The sequence below is a fragment of the Sceloporus undulatus genome, chromosome 1 (genome assembly GCF_019175285.1).
Source record: "Sceloporus undulatus isolate JIND9_A2432 ecotype Alabama chromosome 1, SceUnd_v1.1, whole genome shotgun sequence".
Taxonomy (NCBI): domain Eukaryota; kingdom Metazoa; phylum Chordata; class Lepidosauria; order Squamata; family Phrynosomatidae; genus Sceloporus; species Sceloporus undulatus.
In genome coordinates, this window is record NC_056522.1 from 339,738,300 (window position 1) to 339,760,291 (window position 21,992).

The 21,992-nt window shown below is 42.1% G+C and overlaps 1 protein-coding gene across 1 annotated transcript; it reads left to right on the plus strand.

Annotated features, from left to right (window-relative positions):
- Positions 1–2,352: 2,352 nt before the first annotated feature.
- On the plus strand, positions 2,353–15,167 carry BATF (basic leucine zipper ATF-like transcription factor). Its single transcript, XM_042446889.1, has 3 exons — positions 2,353–2,573; positions 5,722–5,826; positions 14,517–15,167. Exons 1-3 carry the CDS (start codon positions 2,502–2,504, stop codon positions 14,724–14,726), a joined length of 387 nt encoding a protein of 128 aa, XP_042302823.1. The 5' UTR covers positions 2,353–2,501; the 3' UTR covers positions 14,727–15,167.
- Positions 15,168–21,992: the final 6,825 nt, after the last annotated feature.

Genomic DNA, 21,992 nt, shown 5'->3' on the forward strand with positions numbered 1-21,992 from the left:
GCAGGGAGAAGATCTGCATTTTGCGTCGCGATTACAAAGTCTTTTGAATTTTGGTCCTGTCCTCTGGGGTATTAGCTATTCCTCCTAATTGGTGTATCTGCAAATTTGATAAGTATGCTCCCAGTTCTGCCATCCAGGTCATTGATAAAGATTGTTGAATAGCATGGCCCAGGACAGAGCCCTGTGGGACCACTGGTCACTTCTCTCTAGGATGAAAGGAGCCATTGTTGAGCACCCTTGGGTCGGCCGGTCAACCAATTACAAATCCACGTAACAGTTGCCTGTCTAGCCACTTTTACAAGCTTGTTTGCAGAATGTCTGGGAAACCCTGCAAAAGCCTTACTGAAATCAAGATATTATATCCACAGCATTCCTTTATCTACAAGCTGGTAATTTTATCAGAAAAAGAGATCGATTTGTCTGGCTGACTTCTTTCTCTGAAACCGTGTTGACTTTTTGTGATTATGGCATTGCTTTCTAGTGTTCACAGACTCTCTGTTATGATCCGCTCCAGAATCTTTCCTGATATTGATGTAGACTAACTGGATGATATTGTTGGGATCTTTTTTTCCCCTTTTGAAGATGGGGACAACGTTTGCCCCCTCCAGTCTGTGGGACTTCTGTTCTCCAGGAGTTTTCAAAGATTTGGCCAATGGCTCCGATTAATTTGCCAGTTCTTTTAATACCCTTGGATGGAGTTCATCTGGTCCTGGGACTTAAATTCATTAGATTACCAATATTCCTGTACTATCTCTTAATATTCGTGCTGAAATTCCCAATTCTGTCCTCTGTTCCTTATCCTCGGTGAATCCTTTGTCTTTTCTGAAACCTGGGCAGAAATGTTGAGTAATTCTGCCTTTTCTCTGTCCCGTTAGCATTTTGCCATCTTCTCCATGCAGTGGCTCTACCGTTTCCTTCTTTCCTTTTGCTGTGGACATACCCAAAATGACTGGCAAGGAATCCTCACAGATGTTTTGCCAGTTCTTCTTCTGAAATATGCTACAGCACCTGGTATATTGCTGGCAGTCTGTCATCCAAGTAAAAACAGAGGTGATCCTGCTTAGCTTCCAAGATGGTCAGGATCTGGTGGTGCCTTTATATTGGCATGTAATATCATTTAAAGAATGGACTCGGGGTGTGTTGTTTGATAGCATATTGTTTTAAAAGTGTTTTAGGAGCTATTATTCTTTTAAACTAAACAAATGACCTGTATTTACTGTAACTGCTGTGTGCCTTCATGTTTTTTCTGACTTATGGTAACTCTGTCATGGGGTTTTTTCGGCCATTTCTTCAGAGAGGGTTGTCACTGCCATCTTCTGCAGCTGGAATAGTGTGACTTCCCCAAGGTCACCCAGTCAGTTTATATGGCCAAGCTGCAAACCAAACCATGGTCTTCAGAGCCCTGGTCCAGTGCTCAAACCACTACACCCTACTGTTTCTCAATTTGTAATCTAAACTTATTTTAATGCTCCCTTTGTATATTTTTAATTGTGCTGTTGTTGTTTTTAAATTGTAACGGACTCTGAGTCCCAATTTTGGGCAAAGGAGATATGATGTGATGATGATGATGATGAGATGATGATACAAATGATGTATCAGCTGTTTTTTCTCATTAATTAATATACCATTTCCTTGCTCAGAGTTTTCTCTGTCAATTGTATTCTTGGTTTATACAGTTTTGATCCCGTTTTCCTTCTCTCTTGGGATGTGCTGTGTTTTCCATGCCCTTTTGTGCTTCTCCTCAGACAGCTGAAACCCACTTTGAAACCCAAAAGGGCATGGAAAACCAGACGCATCCTCAAGAGAGAAGGAAAACTGGATCTAAAAACTGTATGCGCCAAGAACAAATTGACATGGACAACTCTGCGCAGGAAAGAAAATATTAATTAACATAAAAAGAACTAAGAACTCACATCATCATACATCACATATCATCATCTATCTCCTCTTCCCTCCGAAATTTTTATGCAGTCTTATATTGTTGTAGATGGTTTTATGTTTTGAATTGTTTTGGGAGAAAGGCGCATAGAAACCAAATAAAAATAAAGAAACATACATTGGGACTCACAGCTGCTTACAAGTTAAGCACCAACTGCAGTGCCCAGAACCCATGCATGAGCCATGGCAGTTAAAGCGGGATGAAACCGGATTATTTCTCCAGTGGGATGCAGCCAGAGGGTCGGGGTGTTTTTTTGAGGGGGGTGGTGTTTGTTTTTCTTTCTCTTTTGAGACTCTTCTGATTTCCTTCTGGTAACTTTTTTGGCCTTGAGTTTCCGTACACGTGACTTTCCGTCCATCCTTTCGCTGCTTCCGAGAAACTCGAAGGGCTGGAGCCAGGGCAGCTCTCTAGCGGAGGAGGAGGAGGAGGAGGAGATCGGCGCCGCCACCGAGAGAGAAAGTTGCCCAAGGAAGGAAGGAAGGAAGGAGAGAGAGAGAGAGAGAGAGAGTCTGCAGAGGAGGAAGGAGCCCAGCCCCAGCATCTCTGCAGCCCCAGGGGAGCCATGCCCAGGAGCTCTGACAGCAGCGACTCCAGCACCTTCAGCCAGGCATCCTCCTCCTCCTCCAGCAAACAGGTACATTGGGCACAAGGGGGATGATGGGGGCTGCTGTTTTTCTTGGGGACCTTCAGGCCATTGCCCAACTTATGGCTTTCTCATGGCCAGATTTGTTCTTGGCCCACCTCTGAGGCTGAGAGAGTGTGACTTGCCTAAGGTCACCCCATGGGTTTCGCAGTAGGGATTGGCACCCAGGTCTCCAGAGTCATAGCCCAGCGATCCAACCACTCTGCCACGCATCTCTCAGTGTGGACAGTCTGGTGTTGTGGGTGCCGTCAAGCCATTGCCCAACTTATGGTTTTTCATTGCCAGAGTTGTTCTTGGCCCACCTCTGAGGCTGAGAGAGTGTGACTTGCCTGAAGGCACCCCGTGGGTTTCTGAGTGAAGATTGGAACCCTGGCCTCTAGAGTCATAGTCCATAGCTCAAACACTACACCACGCTGCTCTCAGTTCAGACCGTTTGGTGCTGTTGGGTGCCTTCACATCATTTCCAGATTTATGGGGTTTTCGTGGCCAGATTTGTTCTTGGCCCACCTCTGAGGCTCTGAGTGTGACTTGCCTAAGATCACTTCATGGGTTTCTGAGGAGGATTGGAACCCTTGTCTCCAGAGTTGTAGTCCTGTGCTCAGACCACTACACCATGCTGTCTCTCAGTGTGACTGTTTGGTGTTGTTGGGTGTCATTTCCCAACTTATGGCAACTCTAAGGTGAACCTGAGAGCTAGCCTTGTTGGAGTGTTAGACTAGGACTAGGGAGACCAGGTTTGGAAGCCCAACTTGCCCACTGGGTGAACTTGAGCAAGGCACACTCTCTCAGCCTCAGAAGACGGCAATGGCAACCCCCACCCCTCTGAAGAAACTTGCCAAGAAAATCCCATGATTTATGGGTCACCATAAGTCAGAACAGACTTGAAGGCAAATCTGTGACAGGATTTTCTTGGCCAGATTTGTTCCTTGCCTCCCTCTTAGTGACTTGCCTAAGATCACCCTGTGGGTATCTGAGTGGGGATTTGAACCCTGGTCTCCAGAGTTTTAGTCCAATGCTCAAACCACACTGGCTCTCAGTGTGGACAGTTTGTTGTTTCCAATGTGCCTTCAAGTTGTTTCTGACCGTTGGTAACCCTAAGGTGAACCTATTGGTTACTTGGCCAGATTTGTTCTTTGCCTCCCTCTGAAGCTGAGAGAGTGTGACATACCCAAGGTCACTCAGTGGCTTTCTGAGTGGGGATTTGAACCCTGGTCTCCAGTGCCCAAATCACTATACCATGGTGCTGTCAATCTGGATGCCTTGTTTGCTGTTGTTGGATAACTACAAGTTGTTTCCAACTTACAATGACCCTAAGGTTTATCATGGGGTTTTCTTGGCAAGTTTCTTCAGAGGGGGTTTGCCATTGCTTTCCCCTGAGGCTGAGAGATTGTGACTTGCCCAGGGCCAGCCAGTGGGTTTCCACGGCCAAGCAGGAATTTGAACCCAGGACTCCAGAATCACTGTCCAAATGCCCAAACTGCTACACCACGCTAGGTCACACAGGGGGTTTCCAAATTGAGATTTGAACCCTGGTCTCCAGAGTAATAGTCCAGCGCTCAAACCACTACACCATGCTGTACTCAATTTGGACAGTTGGTTCTGAATTAATGTTATAGGTCTTACTTCCTCCCCTCCCTGTACAGCTCCTAGAGGTGAAATTCAACAGGTGAAGTTGGCTGCGGCATCTGAACTGGCCCAAGTTCTTTTGCTGCCTGTGGTGAACAGTGAATAAACCCATTGCCACAAGTGTTGGTGGTGGTGGATAGGAGCCAAGAATCAGCAAAATGTAGAAAATCCCACAATCCTCTAGCAACAAAAATAATGAATTATCACTGGCTGCCTGAGGTGGCTGCCACACTTTGTCTAATGGTTGGGCTGACCATGGAGATGAAGTGATAAGGAAACCTTCACCCGCTGAATTCTTGCCTGTGTTTGCTAAAGCCACAGGAGCCATGCTGGAAACTGAAGGTGACAGCTCTAATCCCCACTTCCTTCCTATCTTGTCAGACACTTCAGTTTGTCTTGTGGGTTAATGGAGAAGCTTAAATACTCTGGAGGCATAAGATCCTGCCTGATCTTGGAAGTTAAGCAGGGTCAGGCCTGGTTAGAATTGGGAAGGTTGACTGCCAAGGGAGTTGCAAACTACAGTCAGTGCTCTGTATCCATGGATTCTTTATCAATGGATTCAAACATCAATGGCTTCAAAGTATCCAAAAAAGATTTAAATTCCAAAAAGCAAACCTTGATTTTGTCATTTTAGGGTCACCATTTTACTATCCATCATATTTAATGCGACTTGAACATTCATGGATTTTAGTATCACCGGTGTGTGTGTGTGTGTCCTGGAACCAAACCTCAGCAGATACCAAGGGCCCACTGTATCTCTGAGTTTTCCGTACATAAGAGAACCCTATTAAATTCATGGGGTCATCTTAAGTAGACACATGACTGGAAGGCACATGTGTACATACACAGTAAGAGAAACAGCATTGAGAGCTAAAGAGAAACATTCCTAGGGGACTTTCATGGGGCATTCTAGGAAGTGGTTTGGGGAATATTTTCAGTGAAATCTAAGTAACACATATGAAAACCAAAGAAAAGCAGGGCAACACAGAACAACCTAATGTGGCAGCAGAACAGTAATGGAACAAGATGGCACAAGAGCAACATTGCAGAAATTGTAGCAAATGTCATTCTTTGAGATGGTAGCATAATTTTGCTGAGTGGCAACATTTGTCTGACACTGGCCAAGCCTAGGCATTCAGATGGAGGATGCCATTTCCCTTGGGATGCATTGACACACATCCACTTTTTGCCCAAGAAACTCTGGAGGAGAGCAATGGACTCAGTGACTTCTGTAGAAGCTTAAGTGGGGATAATGGGAGCTATAGTCCAGTATATTGGGAGAGAACTAGATTTTGGATATATGTTAGGGATTTAGGCAAGCTTGGAGAAGGAGAACTCATTAATCTGAAATTGATTCTGCCACGAGTAAGAGATCACAACTGAAATGACTTTTTAATTCCAACAACTTTGTATCCTAATCTTGACAGTTATTTTATGCAGCATTCTTGGGATGGCATCATGAAGGAATCGTACCTGCTGTCTTAATCTTCTCTGTGGGGTTTTCTTCCTCCAGGAATCTTCTGACGACATGAGGAAAGTACAAAGAAGGGAAAAGAATCGTATTGCAGCGCAGAAGAGCCGGCAGAGACAGACACAAAAAGCAGATACCTTGCACTTGGTAAGTGCTTCAGTAATATAGTTAGTCAGATTCTAGCCTTGAAGCTGATTCCAGCATATGATAATACTAATTTAGGAGGTTTTTGACAAGACTTTTTCAGAAGAGGGTTGTCATTGCCTTCTTAGTAGGCTGAGAAAGAGTGAGAGGGCATCATGTGTTTGTTTTAAATTCTGAGGCTTGTCTCCTTCTCCTCACATTCTTTTTAATGTTTTTCTTATAATGCATTAGTGCACCAGTGAAATTGCCCTTTTGCATTATGACACTATTTACTCTGAGGAAATAATTTAAAAAGAAAAGAGGATAGAATTTGCCCTTCAGATATCATCCAAGCGTGCCCAAGTTCTCACTTAAAACAAAACAAAAACTTTGTAAAAGCTCTAGGGCACATCCAAGAAGTCAATACAAGTAGCATCCCGAAACAGTGGAACAAATGAACAGAAGAGACAACTACCAGCAAAACCCAAGGAGCTATATTGTGATAATTCCTACTTCTTTAGACCAGTTTCAAAGAACCCTCAGAATGAATTTAGAGGATCGTGGGACTGGTCACACCTTGATGGAAAAGCTCCCTTCATAGCATTAATTCAGCTCATTGTTGCTTTAGCAGCCTGCCATATCAAGATCTGTGTAGATAGTAAAGTGAGGAGAGGAGACAGCCTCTCTTGTTTTATACCTGCAACAATATCCTGTTCTGTGGGGAGGCATTCTACTGAGGGAACCCACCCACCCCATCTGCAAGTAGTAAGAGTCTGGAAACAGGTTTACCTCAACAATGTGAATCAGACTACAGTCAGTTAATATTACATGTTTCACTCCTACCACAGGCAGTGTAAACTACATACAGTAGAATCAGTCCAGAATAAGTTGAACCTTCATGGTGAAAGCTAAAAAAATTGGGCTGGGGGTGATGGAAGCTGTTAAGTACAACTGGAGTCTCACCACACACAAAAAGCAGGGGGAAGAAAAGCAGGCTTCATTCATACACAGCTTGAATTAACTGGAACTGGAAAACAAAGTGATCATGATCATGTCCAGCCCTAATTTAGGTACAGTGTGTCAGCTATCTAAAGCAGGGGCTGCTATTGAGTGGCAGCCTCTCAAATATTTTTCCTGTGCTTCGAGGTCTACTACCTTTCTTCTCTCTGGAAGAAAAAGCTGTGTGCACCACACAGCCTGTTCTGCACCACCTAAACTGGTCAGCTGTCTTGAGTATGGTGTAGAGCCGAACCCCAGTGACAGTGTTGAAGGGGGTACATCTTAAGCCTCCCCAGGAGCCCCTCAGAGATACTGGAAACCATAGAATTAAATGCCCCCCACCAAATTCCCCCATGCATTTTTTAAATTTTCTGACATTACCTAAACCAGGGATAGGGACCTATGGCTCATAGATGTTGCTCAGTTCAAACTCTCATTAACTCAAACCAATGAGGGAAAAAGTCAGGAGTGCTGGCAATTGTGATCTAACATAATCTAGCAGGCTACTGGCCTTAAAGAAAACTCTGGTGAAGTTTGGGTGAGGAGAAATTAATAGGGAACATTTTTATACTAGGTGAAATGAGTTTATGATGCATCCAATATTGTCTCCCTCTCTTACCCCCCAGAGATATATTTACTATACCTGCCAACATGTCACAGATGAAAACCGGAACATGGGTGGCCAAGCAACATCAGAGTGTGGTCAAGATGACAGAAGTTGTTAATGAGGAAGAACAGATAAGCCAGGAGAGGCTGCAGTAGTTTGCTTGTGCCTGGGAAGGGCAAGGTTCTGCTCCCTGCTGTCCTCCCCTGTTGAGCTAACTGAGTGCAAACTACTTTCATTTTGAACTCTCAAGTTTACAACAATTGAAGTAAATCAGGATGAAAGGGAAAAGTGGGAGGAGGAGAGGCAAACGGCCATTTTAGAAGCAGCTGAACAAGTGGGACAGTAGAAGATGAATTGATGATGTCCCTGCCAGACTGGGACACTGGGAGGATATAATTTACTTGTGATTCTGCCCTACTAAATTTAAACTCTTATGAACTTATTTAGAGGGGATTTATCCATGCTTATATTTAGGGGAGTCCAGTAAGCAAATCACTAGATTCTATAAACTGTAGAGTACTTATTTCTGCTATATGTGTAGTGATACCACCAACTGTCTTTAAGTATATTTTTAGAAATTCATTAACAACAATACTACAAATTCTTACCCAGAGCATAGAGTTGGCATACCCCACAATATTGTGTTCATGCAGTGGGATGAACATGTATACCTTCATGCCTGACATATGTACAGTATAGTTATGCTAGTACTGAGCACAGTCTAACAGTAATCATCAATTACTCATACAGAATACAGCCATATACATTTTGTTCTAGTTAGAGGGATCCTGGTGATGATACTGAACAGAGGTGGGGATTATGAAGCTCTCCAGATGTTATTGTACTATAATCCCCATCATCCCTCCCCAGTGGCTATGTTGACTAGACTTGATGGGAGTTGCAGTTCAACTACATATGAAAGCCCACACTCCCTCCAGCCCTGACAGGTAAGCTGAATGCCAAAACCTAGTTCACACAACAGGTGGGTGGTGCACTGTTCCTGGACTGTATTACTTCATGGATGACTGCAGGTAGGGGATTATATGTCTCTGTTTAGCTCCACAGAAAAATTTCCCCACCCATAGCAAATAAGAACAGCCCTAGCCTAGTCTTGTCTGACATGTTACTTTCATGTGCCCTGGGATATTTCCTCCTTTGGGGGAACCATTCAGCCATGTGAATTTTCACCTGCACTTTGGAATACAGTAATACAGACCAAGAACAGTTGTAGCTCTTTGTGCATTGTTTGAACTAGGCTTGTGGCTAGATCAGTCATATTTGTGATTGGCTGCTAGTTGGATCCATTTTAAAAGGGCTAATGCCATTAATGCAACTGCAGAGTACTCATTTTGGAGGGCCCTAAGTATTCTGGTAAAATACAACATTCTCACAAAAGGAGCACTGACTTCAAAATCTGAGTCTGGAAATATTACTTTCATAGATAATAATTGACAGAATGCCTCTTTCTAACATTGCCACCACCTCTGGAAGTTATAGTCCAAAAGTAACTTTTCATGACCTCAGGTTCTGAAGACGGCTCTGTTTTTGTGACAAGTCACTCCTTAGCTTACTTCAGGATAGCAAATCTCTTTTTGTCTCTCTGTCACATACACGCATGCACACAAACATGACTCAAAGTGACAATGGAATTGGTGGTGGTGACAGGGTTGCCAAAGTAAAATCTGGAGAGGGCTCCTGTACCTTTTAATGGTTGTGCAGAACAGAGAATTTCACCAGTTGTTGTCTGTTACCTGATTACATGGCAAGCAACACCTGCTGAAATTCCCCCATCTACAAAACTATTAATGTAGAAGAGCCCTCTCTGGTTTTCAGTCTGGCAACCTTAAGTACTGCGCTAATGCGGCCAGTCAGCAATAGACTTTTGGTGCCTTTGGAAAGATATCTATCACCAGTCTACCATATTGTGCCACTCTTGCCAGTTTTGTAGAAGCAGGCTTAATTTAGACTTGGGCCTCACAACCTTGTCCTCTCTCTATAAAAAAATGTTTTCTGGTAGTTTCTGGTTCCTTCCCCACCCTTTCCCTTCTGATGAATTTCCCCATTACAAGGCTGCTTTCCCCCAGCTGCTGAGAGAAAAGAATGAGACTTTCCTTCTAATGCAGTTCAGAAGTTTCCTGTGGCAGGTGGTTTTTCTCGTTGTAGATGGCAGTTACTGACACTTCCCTCCTCCTGTCTCCCCAAGGCGTCTCTTTCTCTCTCATGTCAGGATGTATGTGGCCTTGTTCGAAAAATACAAGTACACAACAAAAGTTTGGTGTGAGGCAGTGGGAACCTCCGGTGGAGGCTATGATGCTGCTGTCATTTCTCATAAGTTACCGGCTGGGGAGAGAACGCGGCAGAGCAGCAAATGTCATCTGCTATCTACAGGCGGCCAGCTTTCTTACTTGGGTTTGCCCAGAGCCTGAGCTGACAGGAAGAAACGTCAGTCAGCTTGGAAATTTTACAAAGCTCTTAGACAAAAGGATATGACCCTCACCTCTTTAGACTCTTTCCCACTTCACATATTATAGTCTCACTCCTTTAACACACTAGTCAAATTCATTATGAGCGATTTTTTAAAAATGCAGGTGAGCTTATAAAAGCTAGTGTGTCTTTAGATTGTAGCAAGAGGTAGCAGAGCTGGGAAATATTACTTTTTCTGGACTAGAACTCTCACAATTCCCCAGCCACCATAGCCAATGGCCATACTACCGGAGAGATCCTGGAAGTTGTAACTTTTCCATTCTTTAATTGGGAGCAACCATGACTTGTGTCATAATTGGAGAAATAATAAAACTTGCTAGAATCCTGATGATGACCTTCCATCTTCATAAGTGGTCTTAAGTCTGCAAGAATTAGAATTGCACAGTTGCACAACATCTGTATCCAGTAGAATGAATGAATGAATGAAAATTTATTTATATACAGCTATTCCTACATAGATCATAGCGGTGTACAACATAAAATAAAATAATAACAACAACATATATCCCCGACAGTGCAAACAAACTGCTCATACTGATTAAAAAATTATACAAGAGAATCTAAAAAACCATTATATTACAGTCAATTAAAACCATATCATTAAAAGCTGAACAACAAAATAGCTGGATCGAATAATGTGCATCAAGGAAGGAGAGAAAAATATTAAGGCACATGGGGGAAAGCTTGACGGAAAAGATGGGTCTTCAAATTTCTCCTAAATAGATTTAAAGAGGTGACTGAGTGGAGCAGAGTAGAGGGCTGTTATTACATTATTATGTAGTACAGCATAGTGTGAAAAGCACATTGATGCAGAATGCACATTAGTAAATGTTGTATGTTGGTCCTGATGTATTTTGCATGCTCTTGCTGGTGTCCCTTTACATACCTTTGGAATTCAGTAAACGGGTTTCTTAGCATTTTTGCTACATAGCTAGGTATACGTAAAGTGATATAACATAACAGATAATTCGGGATTCTGATGCCTTTTTTCCTGTCGTATTTGGAACAAGGTAAAACAAAGAGAGAACAAGAAACTGCACCAATCACAGAATCATTACATTAATTTCTCATGCAAGCAAGGTTATACTTAGAATTCTACAACAAAGACTCTTACAGTGTATAGTGTCTAGATCAAGAGAAGTAATAGTGCCACTCTATTCTGCTTTGGTCAGGCCCCACCTGGAATTATTGTGTCCAGTTCTGGGCACACCAATTCAAAAAAAGGACATTGAGAAACGGAGTGTGTCCAAAGGAGGGTGACTAAAATGGTGAAGGGTCTGGAACATGTCCATATGAGGAGAGCTTAGGAGCTGGGGATGTTTAGCCTGGAGAAAAGAGGTTAAGAGGTGGATGATAGCCCTGTTTAAATATTTGAAGGGATGTCATATTGAGGAGAGAGCAAACTTGTTTTCTGCTGCTCCAGAGACTAAAACCCGGAACAATGGATGCAAGCTACAGGAAAAGAGATTCCACCTCAGCATTAGGAGGAACTTCCTGAGAGCAAGGGCTGTTTGACAGTGGAACACACTCCCTCAGAGAGTGGTGGAATCTCCTTCCTTGGAGGTGTTTAAGCAGAGGCTGGATGGCCATCTATCAGGGATGCTTTGATTTGGATTTCCTGCATGGCAGGAGTTTGGACTGGATGGCCCTTGTGGTCTCTTCCAACTCTATGATTCCATGCTGTTTCTATGCATGACTGTGAGAGCTGGACAATGAAGAAAGTTGATAGAAAGAAAATCAGTTCATCTGAGATGTGGTTCTAGAGAAGAGTTCTGAAAATACCATGGGCCGCTTAAAGACCAATGGATGAGTCCTAGAGCATATCAGACCTGAATGCACCCTGGAAGCAAAGATGACCAAACTGAGGTTGTTGTATTTTGACTATATCATGAAAATAAATGACTCATACTATAATGCTTGGTAAAGTGGAGGGCAATGGGAAAAAAGGAAAACCATATTCCAGAAGGACAGACTCAATCAAAGAAACCATGGTCATGAATCTGCAAGAGCTGAGCAGGACAATTAAGGACAGGGTGACTTGGAGATCTCTCATTTCATAGTGTTGCCATGGATTGAAGTTGACACAAAGACAGTTAACAACAACAAGAACAAAGCAAAAAACTGAAAATTATATATTTCAGATGGAAAATTGTAGCATCGTCTTGCTGCCTTTCATCTTTTTTCAGTTAGGGCAAGATCCACATAACTAAGGAAGAGTTCCTAGGTTACAAAAGGGCTCCATGTAATGTAATCTAACCTGTCCTGCCCTTGTAGATAGATGCACATGACAGACAACAGTGAGACTTTGAAAACATTAATCATATTCTCAGAAGAACTGAAACCAACAGATCTAATTTATAAATGTTTATTGAGAAACACTGCATTTGATGTTAATAGAGTTAAGTGGAATAAGGAGTTAGATTGTCCTGTGCAAATTATCCAATGGAAATCGGAACTAGCTTTAACATATAGCGCCTCTTTTAGAGCTAAAGCTACATTTGTCCCAGCAAAAGCATTTTTTAGGTATATTGGAAGCCATTATACCTTTTAGACAGAAACTCTCTAGTTCAATGAAATATTGGCAATGTAATGCAGATAATGCTTCCTAATGGCATTTGATGTGGATGTTTCCAGCTGTTACTCATCTTTGGATTTACTCTAACATGCTAATTTTGTATTAGAAAAATATTTGGTTTTAGCAGATGAACAGGTTCTTTTAAATTATATTCCTATGGTGTGAAATTTACCTAAGGGTCAACTTTGCTGATTCCTGCATGCATCTACTGTTGCAAAAAGACTTACACTCCAAAGCTGGAAAGATAAAATATTCATCATCTATTGTCCAATGATCAGAAAATCTTACTACTTTAGCTACTAGATTCCAGCTTAAAAATGTATTTTAGGATATATGGTCAGCCTTATTAATGTATATGCCTAGCCCTTGTTCATATGCTGTGTATTTCCCCTTCCTTTTACTCTCTCTCTCTCTCTCTCTCTCTCTCTCATTTTTTCTGTTTTTTTCTTTGTAATCATACTCTGCAAATCCAATTTAATTTTTAAAAACTTGGTACCCTTAGATGTGTTGGGACTATAACTCAAATCATTTCCAGGGAGCACAGTCAGTGGCACTATTGGTTGGAGATAGAGAAATTGTAGTCCAACATACCTAAGGGGTAATGCTGAGAATGGTTCTCTTCATTTGTTTCAGGTGGACCATCCAGCCACCCAAATTTATTTCATGGTAACAATTCCTGTGAATCTGAAAAAATCAAAGAATCTGACAAAACAAAAATGGTCTCAACATGACTGGTGGAACTGACATGGGTAGCCAACTTTAGGGATTATCACTTCATCTGCTCAAGAGAATTTTTTTCATAAACACACTCTCCTCCTCATCTTAATTGCAGATTCTGGGGAACAGAAGCTAATTGAGTTGCATGAGGTTCCTCCTCTCCTATAGAGACGGATTAAATAGAATACTGTAGCTCATCTAGACAAAGGTGGAAAGGAGCTAAATATATTGTCAAAAGCAAGAAATGTTTCACCAAAAAGGAAGGCAAAGGAGAGCATGGATTTGCAGATGCATATTTAGAAATAGCAACAAAGAATCTTTTGGCATCTTAAATATTAGCTTATTCAGCATAAACTTTCAGATTAATTTTGTGTGCATCTGATGAAGTAGACTGCTGTTTGTGAAAGCTCATGCGACATAATCCTTATTAATCTTTATAGTGGTTCGGGACTGCTATTTTTGCTAGAGACTGACTTCTTCCCCCTGGAAGTTGCTACATCTGTCTCTAGAATCTAAAGAAAAATACAATATATCATACCATAACTGGGAAGACTGTGACCAGATGACCTGTGTACCTACTTGGTCCAGCAGCTAATTGTGCATGAACAATGTTAAAACTCTTAATCTGCTCTCACTTCTTATGGTTCTTTATTTATAAACCAGACTTGAACTGGAAGCCCATTGTCAAACAGAGGATGCCTTCTAATAGAGCACTCGTCTTTCATATGTGGCCATTCTACTTAATTTCTGCACTTCACAATGCAAGACCAAATAGATTTGAAGTTAAATGCCCTGTGTTATGATGGGTGGGCTAGAGATGCAAATCAATATGCATGGGATTTTTAATGCTTTGCTGTGCTGCTGCAGTCCTGAGGAAAATCCCTTCTCTGAAGCTGGTATTGGCTTTGCAACTTAATTTTCTCTTGATGTTTCAGAGCATTAGAAAGGATGCTTAGTTGTTACCTTATTTTCAGTATACAGCAGGATGCAAGCTACGCATTTGTCACCTTCTTGGCTGCAAGTATCAATTTGTTTCCCATAAGTCCTTCTGTTAGAAATATAGTCAATTTCTCTAACTGCCCTGAACTCAGACTTGGCTCCATGCTCTCCATCAGTGAGATTCTGCTTGCTTTTCATCATCTCCCAAAGTGAAAATCAGTTGAAAATAAAGCTAAATCAAAGCCAGAATATACAGCTAAATCAAAATTGGTGCACCACAGGTGGCAGGGGCTAAATGGGGAGGCAGTGGCTAAATGTGGCCCTAACCTCCAGCATGGCTGCCATTCCTGGCATTGAACTGTCTGTTGATTCTTATTTCTTTTTTCTTTAAAGGAGAGCGAAGACTTGGAAAGGCAAAATGCTGCTTTGCGCCGAGAGATCAAACAGCTGAGAGAGGAATTGACACACTTCACCACAGTGCTGAATGTGCATGAGACTCGCTGCTCCGTCCTCCACACACAGCCACCAGCACCCTCTGAAGTGCTTTACACCTCACTTTCCTTCCCCCAGACCCACATCAGCTCCCCATGTTTCCAACCCTGAGATCAACGGCTGGGAATGGAAAAAGTCTATGAACTTCATTGTGCCTAGACAGAAGTATGAGGTGTCGCATACATCATCACTGTGGATAGGCTGGGGCATTCCCATGTCTCTGTTGACAGAAACTAGCCAGATTAAGGTGTGGAAAATGTCTAAGATGTGCCCCCTGTGCAGAAACAAGAAAATGCTGGCTCCAGGGGGGGCTGCATCTGTGGATCAGATTCCGATCAGATGAACTCATGCAGCTTTGTTGTTTGTGCTGAAACCCTTAACAAAGAGCCTTGATAGAGACATGTGGGGAAAGATGACAGAAAAGTGTCTCTCTCCATGAAATGTATGCTTGTGAGTCTACAAATAGTGAGCCTGGGCTGGAAACGTGCAAAATCTAAAGCACTGTTGTTGTTGTTGTTTTGGGTTTTTTTAATAAAGAGTTTATATTTTGAATATTTTACATATTAGTTTTAAAACCTGACCTGGCCTTAATTTGTGTATGAAAAATACAGTGCAAAGCAACAAGGCAGTGAAACAGGGCAATGAAAGCACTAGGAATTATGGAAAGATATGAGCCACATCTTAACCCAGGGGTAGGGATGCTCTAGATCTTGGCAGTTGACATCAACTGATTTTGGGTTTCTCTGTTGCTCTGGTGGACGGCAGAGTGCTATTGCAGCTGTCATTTTGGGTGACAGGAAGTGACATCACATCATTCCTGTTTGTCTTGTGACAATTATTTTAGTGAATTACAGTACTGGAAATATTTTAATTTATTTTAATTTATTTATTTTTGCTATATAGCCTCCCCCAAAACAGCAGTTTTACACATTCTGGAGAAGAGCAGGGGAGCCTGAGAGTCCCACCCGAGGGAACAGTCGCTGCTAAGCCTCGGAGGAGGCGTGTGGTCGTAGTGGGGGACTCCTTGCTGAGGGGTACAGAAGCAGTGATATGTAGGCCTGACAAGATGTCTCGAGAGGTGTGTTGTCTTCCAGGTGCAAAGATCCGTGATGTGACAGAGAGGCTGACAAGACTGGTCAAGCCTACTGACAAATACCCCTTCCTTTTGGTCCACGTGGGAACTAATGATACTGCAAGACACAGCCTTCAGAACATCAAAAGGGATTACGAGGCGCTTGGTAGGAAGCTGAAAGGAATGGATGTACAGGTTGTCATCTAGTCTCTTCTGCCAGTTGAAGGGCATGGTCCAGGAAGGGAGAGGAAAATAGCAGATGTGAACAACTGGCTTCGCAGATGGTGCCGCCGAGAAGGATTTGGATTCTTCGACCATGGGCTGCGGTTCCACGAGGAGGGACTTCTTGCAACAGACGGGTTGCATCTCACGCCAGTTGGAAGAAATGTTTTTGCCAACAGTCTCAAGAACTTGATCAGGAGGGCTTTAAACTGAATTCTGAGGGGAAGGGAGACAATATTAAGGAAGGCGAAAGGGATGGCGAAAATAGTCAAACTGACATAGAGGAAACAAGAAAAAAAGTGCAAGGACCCAACAGTGGGAAGCAAAAAAACTTGCACAGGCAGCAAGTAAAAGGGAACTATGGTCTGCGATGTCTCTACACTAATGCACAGAGCATGGGAAATAAGCAAGATGAACTCGAACTCCTAGTACAACAAAGCAAATACTGTATGATATAATAGGCATCACTGAAACCTGGTGGGATGAGTCTCATGATTGGAATGTGGAAATAGAGGGGTATAACCTTTTAAAGAGAAATAGGCCAAACAAGAAAGGAGGAGGAATAGCACTATATGTCAGAGATATTTACACCAGTGAAGAGATCCAGGACATCAATCATGGAAGCCAGGTGGAGAGCATCTGGGTAAAAATTAAAGGGGAGGGAAACAACAAGGATGTTACGGTGGGAGTCTACTACAGACCCCCAAGTCAGACTGAGGAATTGGATGATATCTTTCTAGAACAGATGACCACACAGTCAGAAAAGAGAGATGTAGTAGTGATGGGCGACTTCAACTAACCTGATATTTGTTGGAAGTCAAACTCATCAAAATCCTCAAGGCCTAGCAAATTCCTCACTTGCCTGGAAGACAATTTCATGGTCCAAAAGGTGGAAGAGGCAACAAGGGGGTCAGCTATTTTAGATCTGATCCTAACCAACAAGGATGACTTGGTTAATGGGGTGCAAGTAGTGGGATCATTAGGTGGAAGTGACCATGTTCTCCTGGAGTTTGTAATACAGTGGAAAGGAGAAGCCAGGCATAGTCAGACACACATCCTAGACTTTAGGAGAGCAGATTTCAGTAAACTTAGAGAAGTATTGAGGGCAATTCCATGGTCAGAGATACTAAAAGATAAAGGAGTTCAGGATGGATGGGACTTTCTCAAAAAGGAGATACTGAAGGCACAATTTCAAATAGTTCCAGTGAGAAAGAAAAACGGGAGGTGTCTCAAGAAACCAGGATGGATGACTAAGGAACTTTCAACCGAGCTAAGTTTGAAACGGAACATGTATAAGAAATGGAAAAAGGGGGAAATCACAAAAAAGGAATTCAAAGAAATAGCAGGCATGTCTAGGGGTAAAGTCAGAAAAGCTAAAGCACAGAATGAACTCAGGCTTGCTAGAGAGGTTAAGAACAATAAAAAGGGCTTTTTTGGATATGTCCGCAGCAAAAGGAAGAAGAAGGAAACGGTAGGGCCACTGCGTGGAGAAGATGGCAAAATGCTAACAGAAGACAGAGAAAAGGCAGAATTACTAAACACCTTCTTTGCCTCAGTCTTCTCAGAAAAGGCAAAGGGTGCTCAACCTGAGGATAATGGAGCAGAGGACAGGATAGGGGCATTTCGGTACAGAATAAGTAAAGAGATAGTAGAGGAACACATTATTAATCTAAATGAATTTAAGTCTCCGGGACCAGATGAACTCCATCCAAGGGTATTAAAAGAACTGGCAAATGTAATATCGGTGCCATTGGCAATAATCTTTGAAAACTCCTGGAAAACAGGAGAGATCCCAGCAGACTGGCAGAGGGCAAACGTTGTCCCCATCTTCAAAAAGGGGAAAAAAGAGGATCCCAACAATTATCATCCAGTTAGTCTGACATCAGTACTAGGAAAGATTCTGGAGCAGATCATTAAACAGAGAGTCTGTGAACATCTAGAAGGCAATGCCATAATCACAAAAAGTCAACATGGGTTTCAGAGAAACAAGTCATGCCAGACAAACCTGATCTCTTTCTTTGATAAAATTACCAGCTTGGTAGATGAAGGGAATGCTGTGGATATAGTATATCTTGATTTCAGTAAGGCCTTTGACAGTTCCCCATGACATTCTTGCAAACAAGCTTGTAAAATGTGGGCTAGACAAAGGAACTGTTAAATGGATCTGTAATTGGTTGACCGGCCGAACCCAAAGAGTGCTCAGCAATGGCTCCTTTTCATCCTGGAGAAAAGTGACCAGTGGGGTCCCACAGGGCTCTGTCCTGGGCCCAGTGCTATTCAACATCTTTATCAATGACCTGGATGACAGAATTGGAAGCATACTTATCAAATTTGCAGATGATACCAAATTAGGGGGAATAGCTAATACCCCAGAGGACAGGATCAAGATTCAAAATGACCTGAATAGACTAGAAAGCTGGGCCAAAGCTAACAAAATGAAATTCAACACGGAGAAATGTAAGGTATTGCACTTAGGGCGGAAAAATAAAATGCACAGATATAGGATGGGTGACACCTGGCTGAATGAAACTACGTGTGAAAGGGATCTAGGAGTCCAAGTAGACCACAAGTTGAACATGAGTGAACAGTGTGATGCGGCAGCTAAAAAGGCCAATGCTATTTTAGGCTGCATCAATAGAAGTATAGTGTCTAGATCAAGAGAAGTAATAGTGCAACTGTATTCTGCTCTGGTCAGGCCCCACTTAGAATATTGTGTCCAGTTCTGGGCACCACAATTCAGAAAGGACATTGAGAAACTGGAGCGTGTCCAAAGGAGGGCGACAAAAATGGTGAAGGGTCTGGAAACCATGCCCTATGAGGAACGACTTAGGGAGCTGGGGATGTTTAGCCTGGAGAAAAGAAGGTTAAGAGGTGATATGATCGCCCTGTTTAAATATTTGAAGGGATGTCATTTTGAAGAGGGAGCAAGCTTGTTTTCTGCTGCTCCAGAGAACAGGACCCGGAACAATGGATGCAAGCTACAGGAAAAGAGATTCCACCTGAACATTAGGAGGAACTTCCTGACAGTAAGGGCTGTTCGACAGTGGAATGCACTCCCTCGGAGGGTGATAGAGTCTCCTTCCTTGGAGGTCTTTAAACAGAGGCTGGATGGCCATCTGTCAGGGATGCTTTGATTTGGATTTCCTGCATGGCAGGGGGTTGGACTGGATGGCCCTAGTGGTCTCTTCCAACTCTATGATTTTATGATTCTATGATTCTATGATTCTATGAAGATGGAACTTCTCTTTGTGAAAAATTAGCAAGTGCTGACTGGATTTTTTAAAATGGGATTTCAGGTGTTTGGGTGAATCAGTAGAAGTGTCAAGGTCCACAGGAGACCCCAGCAGCTGCATATGACTTGTGGGCCATATGACTGCCATCCCTGCCTTAACCATACCTTCAGTAGTTGTATGCTTCTTTTTCTTGCCTTATGTAAAACTGGGATATTAGAATTAGATACTTCCAATATTGCAGAAGTCTTCATGAAATCAGATTCAGGCCTGCAGAATGGTGGTGGTGGTGGTGGTAAGAGAATTTAAGGCTTTGTACTTGTGGCATAGTGATTTGAGTGTTGGCCTGTGACTCTGGAGAACAGGGTTTGATTCCCAGCTCACCCATGAAACCCACTGAGTGACCTTGGACAACTCACATGCTCTCAGCCTCAGGGAAAGGTAATAGGAAAAATCCTCTGAACAAATCCTGCCAACAAAACCCTATTATAGGGTTGCCATAAGTCGTGAATAACTTTTGAAGGCATACAATAACAAAACCATGGTTCTGATCTGGAATCCTCTGTATTCACCATGCATGGCTATTATTTGCCCTGCTTCACGTGGACAGAAAAGCTGAGTTCAAAAAAAGCTACAGTGTTCAGACAGCACACAGATATTGTAAACTATACTTGTCCTTCCACATTCGCTGGGGTTAGGGGTATAGGACCCCCATGAAAGTGGAAAAACTGCAAATAAAAACACTATGTTTTAACCTGAGAGAATACATCTCTAGGAATTTCTAGGTCCTCCAGTGCAACTCTGTGGTCAACATCTGCCAGGCATTGACCATAGAACTGTGCTGGAGGAGCTACAAATTCCTAGTGGAGTGTTCTCTCTAGGAATCTCTAGGTCCTTCAGTGTGACTTTTGGTTAAAGTTGACCATAGAATTGCACTCGAGGACCTAGATATTCCTAGGAGAATCTATTAATAAAATCTGTGAACAATCAAATCTGCAAAAGTCAAAGCCGCAAATGTAGATGGACAAGGGTATGTGGCATACTGTATTTAATTACTATGCTTCCTTTCTCCCAGCATGGGGCCCAAGGCATCTTACAACAAAGTTGAAACAAGAAGGGGCTACATACCTGATGATGAAAAATTAGAACATAAGTTATCATTTTAAAACAATAACCTTAAAAGTATTTACTTTTAAAATATTACAACAAAGATTAAAAAAAAATACATCATATCCGCCATAAAGGTGAATGATGTGATAGATGCCTTTGATTATGTATATACCCCAGGAGAAAGGAAGGGTATACATTCAAACAAACAAAAGGTAAACCTATGGTACAAATGCTCAAGCCTCAGGGAAGGCAATGGCAAACCTCCTCCGAACAAATCCTGGCAAGAAGACCACATGAGAGGTTCACCTTAGGATCTGCATAAATTGGAAACAACTTGAAGACACACAATGATTACAATCTTGACCTACTGTATTTTGTAAGAATGATATAAAATCTCCAAAATAGAAATATGGAAATACACATTTTCTCTTCTCTTTAGGATTGTAGTTTTCCTGACTTCAGACTGCTAAATGCTGTTGTGGAATTTTTGTTACCACTCTCTACAGATTAAGGAGTGGGCTCTACATACAAGTGTGTTTACCAGTTTCTGCTTACTTAGCTGTGAAACAGATGACTGGTACCTGGTTGCAGACCTCTTGAATTCAAATCTTTTGAGAAACATTTGTTAAAACCTCTGTGAAGGAAGAAAAGGGTCGCAAGGTAAATGAATCTTCATTTATCCTTTTCTATTTTAAGTAGAGCTAGGGGAAGGTACTTTTTTTTTTTTACTATAGTTCTCAGAATTGCCCAATGGTCCTGTTGCCTAGGGGATTCTAGATGATGCAGTCCCAAATAACAGTGTTTCTAAGCTTTGATTTTAAGAAGCTACAGTACTTCCATCCCATATTCGGTTAGTTGTTCTTGCAGTTTTCAGGGTGAGCTGAGACTGATAGATTTTGAGTTGCAATGCAACACTTTTATGGAATAATATCTACACTGTGTTCTTCCAAAAGGGATGTTGTGAGAAGCTCCATTAAATAGGCAAAATATTGTTCTTGTGCTGCGTAACAAATACCACTGTTGCACAAACATCTTAAACCACCAGGAACTTGTTTCAAGTGATCTGATATCTATTATCTTACGCAGTAGATACTTAAAAGCAGGGGGTAGTTGAAGATGAAAGAAATCCCCGTAAAATATCCCTTAGCTTGTCATGCCTTTCTATAGTAGGTGGGAAATGCTAAAGCATTGAAACTAAGAAAGACTGCTTGCAAAAATCTTACCTATATTTTTGGCGGGAGGAGAGTACCTAACGTGGTCATCTAAATGCTAGTATATTTTAGGAATTAGAAGCCAGAGATGAGAACTGGCAGGCCCAAGTCCTACATGGTAAGGAATGATCAGAGTTGGAAAAGTTACACTTTGGACAATGACTTAATGCTGGGGAAATCTGAAAAGTGTTATTCAAAAAAGAAACTTCTTTAAACTCTGGCAATGATAATTCTGAATAAATGCTATTACAGCTTTATGTTTCCAGGAGGAGATCAAAGGCAAGGAGGAAAAAAACCGAGCTAAATTGCAAGTCAGAAGGTTTAATTGAACAAATATGCAGTGGGTTGCAAAAACTAGGGCAATTGTCATGGGGGAAATGTAAGGAAGGTGGTAGTGGAGGTGGCTCCCATATGTGACTGGAACAGTGAGTCCATTCCAGGTTTTTGCTAGCCTTACAGAAGCTTCAACCTATGACTAAGGGGTTCTAGAGGTTGTGGTCTAAAAGTTACTTTTCCAATAATTGGTACTGAT

Coding starts and splice junctions, on each gene's coding strand:
- BATF (XM_042446889.1), top strand. CDS start 2,502: ATGCCCAGGAGCTCTGACAGCAGCGACTCCAGCACCTTCAGCCAGGCA. Junction 2,574..5,721: donor CCTCCTCCTCCAGCAAACAG/GTACATTGGGCA, acceptor TTCTTCCTCCAG/GAATCTTCTGACGACATGAG. Junction 5,827..14,516: donor AAGCAGATACCTTGCACTTG/GTAAGTGCTTCA, acceptor TTTTCTTTAAAG/GAGAGCGAAGACTTGGAAAG.